Source organism: Mesitornis unicolor, unplaced genomic scaffold (genome assembly GCF_000695765.1).
Source record: "Mesitornis unicolor isolate BGI_N332 unplaced genomic scaffold, ASM69576v1 scaffold17335, whole genome shotgun sequence".
Taxonomy (NCBI): domain Eukaryota; kingdom Metazoa; phylum Chordata; class Aves; order Mesitornithiformes; family Mesitornithidae; genus Mesitornis; species Mesitornis unicolor.
This window is the reverse complement of record NW_010183634.1, coordinates 20,708-28,780: the sequence shown is the minus strand read 5'-3', so window position 1 is coordinate 28,780 and position 8,073 is coordinate 20,708. Positions and strand designations below refer to the sequence as shown.

Genomic DNA, 8,073 nt, shown 5'->3' with positions numbered 1-8,073 from the left:
GGAATGCCATTCAGCTATTTCTCAGCACTACTGTAAAGCTAATTTGATTAACATTTGTAAAACCGTGCATGATTCTTGGAGGGGAATTGCTGCTGAGGATTTAATTGTTATGATTGTTGCTTATTCCCCAGACGCCTGAAACATGAAACTTGGCAGAACTGCGGAGGAAGCATCCTTGTGAGCTCAGATAAGAGATGAGCCAACCTGACAGCCAGGCTGCTGGTGCAGGCAGGATTCATTATAAACGTGGGGGTCTTAAATAGATCCAAGCTCAGAGCATGGGCAAGGCTCCAGAAAGCTTTGTCTGTCCCACGAAGCAGGGTTGTTCTGTTCCTGTCTGCTAACAACATCACCTATCGGGATAAACCAAGTCGGGCTCAAGAAGACAACAGCTCACGTGAAGTCACTCAAGGGAGGCAACAGCAGCCTAAAACACCTTGAAAAAGTGTAATTCATCTTACACTTTTACTTAAAAAGACACCTTTTTTTTAACTTTTTGTACTATCCACATGCTTTTATCAGCTCACGTTTTCCTGAGCAGAAACTACTGCTCTTAAAAAAAACCTGTAACCTTTCAAATAAATACTTTAAAGATCTCCCTCTTGTTAATTAACGCAGGTATCCCTCATCCGCCTCCCGTTAGCAACAGAGGCCGTGGTTTTGGCTGCTGGTTTCAGAAAAGGGAGGGGAAAACAAAGCCGTGGGAGGGGTTGGTAGTAGCGGGTCTCCTTGGGGGGAGCGGACCGCTCTCCGGGGCACCCAGAGCGGTTGCAGCCGGGGATGTCCCGGAGAGCGGTCGGCTTTTTTTCGGAGGGGCCCCGCTGCCCCTCCCGCTGCGGATGGGAGGGGCGAATATGGGACATGGGAAGCAAAACTTTTCCTCTTCCTCCTCCTCCTCTCCGCCGGTTCCCCTCGCCCAGGCAGCCCCGACCCCCAGAACGGGTCGCAGTTGAAGGATGCGGCTGCCGCTCCCCGCCCCGGCTGCTCCTCCCGGCCCCCTCTGCCGCGCTGCGCTTCTCTCCGCTGGGCAATGAGGAATAAAACCTTCCTGGAGCGACTGCCGCTTCTCTGAGGGCTGGAAAAGAGCGAAGGCGAGACTTGGATCACATCTGCGAATTTGTGGAGGAAAAGGGGCTGTTGGGGGGGGAGGATAATCAGATGCTTTAGCGGCGCCGGGGAGGCAGGGCTGCATCGCTTATCTCCGGCCCCGCCATGGGTACCGGGATGTGTTCGAGGAGGCAGAAGGGGCTCCTGCAGAGCGCGTTTTGCCTGGTGGCCGTGGCGTGTTTGGGCTCGGGAGCGTTCCTGTACAGTCACCTGCAGCAGAAGGTGCGGAGCGCCGAAGCCCTGGCCCAGAAATACAAACAGCAGCAAGAAGCGCTGTCTGCTCAGCTCCAAGGTGAGTGCCCCGCTCCGTGTGTGTGCACCCACCCCTCTCCCAACATCACCTCCTGGAGGTTTGGCCGCTTAGCCCAGCGACAAGCAGGATCCCTTTGGTTCAGCTTTTAGCCTTAAAGAGCTCCAGGAAGATGCTGTTGCCTATTTCTTTCCCCCTTTTGCAGCCTAGAATTAGGATAGCCTTACATCTGAATCGCTGCTCACAGCAGCGAGGGGAACAGCGTGTGCTGGATTGGCGAGTTCAGCTGCGTCACGTCTATTCCATTTCTTCTCCCTGATCCCTCTGGCCGTAAAGGCCAGTCCTGTGTCGTTCGGAATGTGAAGCAGTGAAAATGCAAACAGGACTTAGAGAGGCTGCCTGGGCAGGCTCTGAGATGCGGCTCCACTCTCCAGCCTGCAGGAGCATCTGTCCGGAAAGTGAATAGAGAGGCAGGGGGTCCTTTGGTAAAGTTTGTCATTATACTGCTTACTGCCCACTGCCTCTGCAAGGAAACAAACCCTTCTTCTCAAGAGGCTGTTCTGTGACTAGAAAAGTCTTGCCAGCTTGTTTGGAACTGACAGGGAGCTCTGTGCTGCAGCATTTAAAAAGGAGGGATGAGGAGGAAGAATTGGCTTTTCTGAGCCTGCTGACCAGTGCTTGGCTCGTCTGGCAGGAGCTGCCAGAAGACCGGAAGCATAACATGTTTATTTCCCCCTCATTTGTCCTCCGTATACAAATGTCTAACTGTGGGAGAAGGACTTTTTAGCCCATGGAAAACCTCAGTGGGGAAGGTTGAGGACATGTGTCACTCGACTACTTAACTCTATCAGTTTTGCCTGGTCTATCATTGCAGTCTGTGTCTGCCAAAACCACATTTCCAGCACCTGTCACCAGATTTGAAGTCTCCAGAGGGATGTGCTGAGCTCCCTGTGGAGAGGTTTGGTGGGAACTCACTCTTTGGTAGCCAGCAGTTGTGAGTGTGATGCTGGAGGATGGGTTGGTTCTGGAGTCCCCACAGAATGGATTTTCTGTGGACAAAATGTTGTTTGCCTGTGGTTGTGGTGACTCAAGGGCAAGAGATTAACATAATTTTTTTCTTCTAACAGGTGTGTTTAGGTTATAGTGTTTAAATCGAGAGCTCTTCCTCAGGCTAAAATCCAGCACAGAGTATCTGTTTTGACCTGCTATACCCAGTGAGATTATTTCTATAGCCTGTATTGCTGGGTATTCTGCAGATCTGTGACTCAACATATGTGTCTTTAAGGGTTAAATCTTTGCTGGTGCTTTTGTGTGCAGTGCTGTGATGCAAATGTAACGCTGTACATATGCTGCCTGTGCTCAGGGCTGTGTATTTCTACCTGTAAACTGGGAAAGCAGAGTATGGTGTGTGTCTTCTTTGACTTTTTTTAAAGCACGCTGCCTTGAGAGAGAATCTCATGAGTTGATCTGGTGTATTTAGGTTCCCTGCTATTACCTCGTTTTGTTTCCATTACCACTTACTCTTTCACAAGGCACTCAAACAGCTACAGCTCCTAACAGTGTTGCACAATCTCAGCCACAATTTCCACCTGCATCCTGTGCTTCTGAGATGGGAAGACCAGCAGGGCAGAAGTTAGCCCACATTCCTTACTGGTGTGTCAGCATCTCCTGCTTCTCTTGGAGAGAGGGGCTGGATCTTCAGAGAATGAGATGACAATGGTAGCCTCAGGGAACCCCAGTTTTGGGAACAGCAGGCTCAAGCAAACAACTGAGGCTCATAATATTTTCTTTCACCCAAATATGTTTGAATGGCAGAGCTGTAGCCTGTTGCTGGGGTTTCTAACCCTCTGTCAGTCCTCCAATTCCTAAATACAGTTGTTGCCATGGATACCCTTTTTATTTTGAGAAGACAGTTACTTGTCCAACAATTTTAACAAAGGCAAAGCTTCTTTTTGGATTGGGCTGGTGGGAGAAGCCTGGCGATGGGCAGACAGGAGCCATGCACATGGAAGTCTCAAAGCGCAGCGGTATCTTGCACATACGGCTGCTGCTCTCACGCTGTTGACTTGCGGTGCTGCTCCCTGCAGGGCATTGGTGCTGAGCACAGGAGAGAGGGGAGTCAGGGCTCTGGGCTCTATCCCTGCCCCATGCTGGCTTGTTGTGTGTCACTTGGGGCTCTTGGCTTGGCAAGAGTTCAACAAGGCATGGGTTAGCACTTGTTCTATGCGTGCAAATACCATCCCACTTTGTTCATTTTCTTGGAGACTGCGTCGTGGCAGGACTTGTCCCCAGAGATGTTGGCTCTGGAGGCAAGTTTCTGTTATCACCCCTCCCCTCTGAATTGCTGCCCAGTGCCATTCTGGCATGGTGGAGATCTCTGCAGAAAGGATATGGAGGAGCCTGTTGCAGCCGAGTGCTGTGACTCATGGAGAGCTCTTGGTTAGCATTCAAAGATCAGAGTGGATTAAAACCACCATCCATCAGGAAGCTTCTCTGGCACTTTTTCATTTGTCATGTGTCTGCTGTAGGAAGCAGCCTCATCCCTTGCCCCTCTCACCTCCTGTGCAGAGTACAGATGCTCTTTTGTGTGTAACTGGAGAGGGACCTGCTTGGCTCGCTTCTCCTTAGTGGCCTGAGGGCCAGTTAAGGGCCATGGTTGGGTTGTGGAAGGGGAGAAAATCTCTCCTGGGTGCTGCTGATGCCGTTACAGAACAGATGACCTGGAAGGCTCTGGCTGTCTTGAGCCTGATGGTGGACTTGGCCTGCAGATATACAGTTTAGCCACTGAATCCATCTCCTGGGCTTCACAGCTTGGACTCCAAAACAAACACTCACAGGATGAGACCGGTGTGTATCTCAGGAATCTCCATTGTTTCCAGTCCAGCTGTCCCCACCCTGCCCCAGACTTTATCTGGTCACAGTTGACAAAGAAGTGCAAACAGCTTGTTGTTGCTGGGCCTGTCCTTTCATTGCTCAGGACATGGGGTATCTGCATGTGTTCTACGTGTGGGCTTAAGCCTAGAAATGCAGAGTGATGCAGGCTATTCAAAAGAAGAAAGGCTCATTTGCCCAGGTCTACTCTCTCGGGCACTTGCTGGCCCGGTCCACAGCAGGATTTGAGGTCCACTTGTGTCCCTGGTTGCATGATCTGCAAGAGGTGTGTTTTGGGGAGAAGACTCTGTGGGAAGAAACGTCAGGGTTTATCTCATGCTCTGCCTGTTCTGCTTCCCCTAGTTGTGTACGAGCACAGATCCCGGCTAGAACGATCCTTGCAGAAGGAGCGAGGGGAACACAAGAAGACCAAGGAAGGTGAGTGTCTTGGCATGGGTGGCACAGCAGTGGTCAGCCAACCCTCCAGTTGTCCCATGGGGAGATGTGTGTGTGGTGTGCTAAGTGTTTTCTGCCTTCAGGGCCACGTGTGGATGCTCCTGAATGTCCCCCAGATAAGACTCTTCTCTGGTTTGTATTTTGAGAATAGTTAGCTGATCTGGTTGGTATTTGGGTGGCTTCCAGCTGGTGGTCCATGGGCTGGGGTCTCTGATGAGGAAATGATAACTAAGAAAAGTGGAGCTTGTCTGGCAGCTTAAATTCGGCAAGCAATATTAACACCTCCACTGTGAAATTCCTGGGGAGGGACTAGAAGAGCACCAAGTTTGAAAACCATGGGACTTGCTTCTGTGATAAATCCTTCCTAAGAGCTGACTCCCAGTATCTCTGCAGCCCTCATGAATAAGCTGTGGTATTTTACCAGCTGCTTTCTCAAGCCACGTGTCCTCACATTAAATGACGTGTGTGCTCAGAAAATAAAACGTAATTTCCCAATTCAGGCCTGACATTCATTAAACTCTGTTAAAATAGGTATTTCAAGAAATGTATAGTGCAGGTTCTCTGGGGAATGAGATGGGAGGGTTGCAGTGCTCAGAGCAGAAATGCAGGAGTATAGTCCAGCTCACTGTGTTCCTAGACCCAAGTGGCTTTAGCAACTCAGGCTCTCGCTGGTTAAATAGGGATAGCACTGCTTTTCCAGTTTGATCATGGCTATCCCTTCCTTCCCCCCACTTAAATGCAGAACAGATCCCTGTTCAAGCTCACTAAATTGTCTTCTCTCCTTCCATTTCTAGATTTTTTAGTGTATAAGTTAGAAGCTCAGGAAGCTCTCAACAAGGAGAAGGTCAGTAAGGTTTATTCCTCTGTGTGTGTGTGTGTGTAATAAAAGACCTTTCTAGTACCACCACAGTCATGAGGCTGGTGTTGCTGTCTGGAAGGCGTGAAAGACCAAGTGTGTATGGTACAAGATGAACTTTGGCTGACTCCACCTTGCAAGGCTGTTGGTGTGTGAGGATTTGCTTCGTCTTAGGGAAAGACCGTGTTGTGCTGGAGCTACTCTGCCTACTCTCTCATGTGTGATAGAGCAGATGACCTGATTGTCAGCTCCTGATGTAGCAGGGAGCCCTGTGCTGCAGTCAGAACAGAGAATTGCTGTGCTGTGGCACGGAAGAGTCCTGGGGAAGCTGAATGCAAGGCACGCCACAGGGAACATGGAGAAGAAAGGCCATGGTGTTGTTGGGGAAAGCATATCCTTTGTTTTCAGTCTCCAAGGATTGTCAAATGATTTCCACAGGCTTGTGGACTTCTCATTTGGCAGGGAAAAGGAGGGCTCCTCAGTGAGGGTTAGGATGAGCCGCATCCCTGGGCTACAGTCTGTCCCATTCACTTGAAGTTTTCAGGCTGGTGTTATTCCTTAGAGCATCTCTTGATGAGATGCTGGAGAAGAGGAATTGCTTTTAGCCTGCTCATCTCTGGGTGAATGCCATCCTGTTACAGAAACAAACTCGTGGATGAATATCTGAATACTCTAATACTCTGGGCAGCTCCCGTGCAATTTGTGCTCATTTGCTGGTAATATTTCATACTCTACTGAGTATGTATCATATAAGTTAAATTATGGGTTATAGTGGAAATGTCTGCACGGTGCTTAGTCTGCAGTTCCATGGTGCTGCTTAGTGCCTCAGCCGTGCTGCTTTAAGCTACACAAACATAGATCCCAGCAGATGTTTGTAGAACTGCATGTAATGGGAAAAGCTGGAGCGGGTGCCACTACTGGTGTGGGGATGCAGCCTTTGAGCACGGGTGGCTGGTGGCTTTCACACTGGCCATGTTGAGGTGCTGGTGCCACAGTGAAGAATGGTGCCCTGGGGACAAAGGGTAAGGATGTGACCAAGGCATAAGCAGATGTAATAAACTGGTACGGACCCCTCTGTGGATATGTGTAAATCCTTCTCTGCTGCTGGTTTGTGTCAGCTGAGCTTGGTTTCATAGCTGAACCTAGGTACTGGAGTTTGCTTGAGGCTCACTCAATTGCTCAGCGATCAGTTTTTTGTTAAATGGTGCAATTTTTGTGTGTAGGCGAAAGCCTTAGCTCTGGTGCTATCTGCCTCCCCCTCAGCTGCTGCAGGAGTGCTCAGCCCGCTCTGGGGAGGGCTTTACTGTGCAAAGCGCTTTCAGCGCTGGGCCCGTCCTAGATAAAGAGCTGAAGACTGGGGAGAGCTACTCTGAATGTGAATCAAGAGAGTGCAATTAATTAGCTGGTGGCTGGCTTGGTTGGAAAGGGGTATTTTTTTCTAGCTGTGCTCAGGCTGTGTGTTCTGATGGTCACCTTGGTGGCCTTGGTCCTGGTTGCTGTGTGCGCCTGCGTGTGAAGGGGCAGTGGGAACTTGCTATTAGGCAGGTGCTTGTGTGTTCCTCCCTGCCTTAGGTTTTCCTGAGCTCTAATGGCACTGTTCAATCTTTTTCTTTCCAGCAAGACTCTATGAACAGATACGGGGCCCTCAGTTCCCAGCACAAGATACTGAAGGTAAGGGTGGGGTCTGGTTTCACTTATTCACCATTTATTAAAGAATGCTCCCTGGAAAGAGTTGGTGCTTTTGCTCACTGGCGATGCCTAGGAGAGACCAAGGGTTTTCCTGCAGCTGCTGCCAGCACGGAGGGAGGAGACCACACAGTGGTGTTGATCTGTGTTCCTTCCTGACTATTCAGGTTCATGGGAGTTTCCTATTTATTCTGTGGGGCTCTGTATCACGTTACAGCCTTCACCTGTACCTCATTTCAATGGCACTCATTGTGCAGTTTATCGAGCAGGAGTTCTGTTGTCCACCGTGCTCTTTTCTGGGTCTCTTAGCATGAAAATAGGTCTATTCATTGTAGCTTGCCCTTTGGGCTGACATAATGTATTCCAGTCCATGTGAGTGGCTCAGAGGGGGTGGTTTACAGCATCTTGCAGCTTATCGCGTGCTCTACCTGAAGCGTTATCTTGATGGCAAAGTTTGCTTTTGTTAGAGCAGTGTTATTATGGCTGGTGACGGTGGTTCTTAAATGTTTTTCGTTAGAGCACTGGCAGTGAAACGGTAATTTAATCTGCGGATGTAGAAGAGGGCTGGGTTCCAGCAACCCTTAGCACCACTGGGTTGTATTTCCTGAGCAGAGCTGGACCTCCAGCTGCCTGGCTTTTGGATTCAAACTTGGAGAAAAGGGAAGTACAGTTCTGTCTCTTGGGTATTATCCAGCACTGCGGATTCTGGGAACGCTTCGCAATAGTAATGTTCCTCTTCATAGCAACTGCAGCCTGAGCAGAATGCTCTGGTTTGCTTGTCTCAAGGGGACAGTGAGAGCATTTCGTCCTGGCTCCCTTTCTCTTGCTGCCTTTTATTGGGGGGGGG

General features: G+C 49.8%; 1 protein-coding gene across 1 annotated transcript in view; it reads left to right on the top strand.

Annotated features, from left to right (window-relative positions):
* Positions 1–1,212: 1,212 nt before the first annotated feature.
* The window catches only part of LOC104540418 (Golgi integral membrane protein 4-like), a 21,709-nt gene continuing 14,848 nt past the window's right edge, over positions 1,213–8,073 (top strand). The window contains exons 1-4 of the mRNA XM_010184224.1: positions 1,213–1,399; positions 4,592–4,666; positions 5,479–5,528; positions 7,158–7,211. Of these exons, the coding sequence (XP_010182526.1) occupies positions 1,213–1,399; positions 4,592–4,666; positions 5,479–5,528; positions 7,158–7,211 (366 nt within the window). The remainder of the gene's footprint in view (positions 1,400–4,591; positions 4,667–5,478; positions 5,529–7,157; positions 7,212–8,073) is intronic.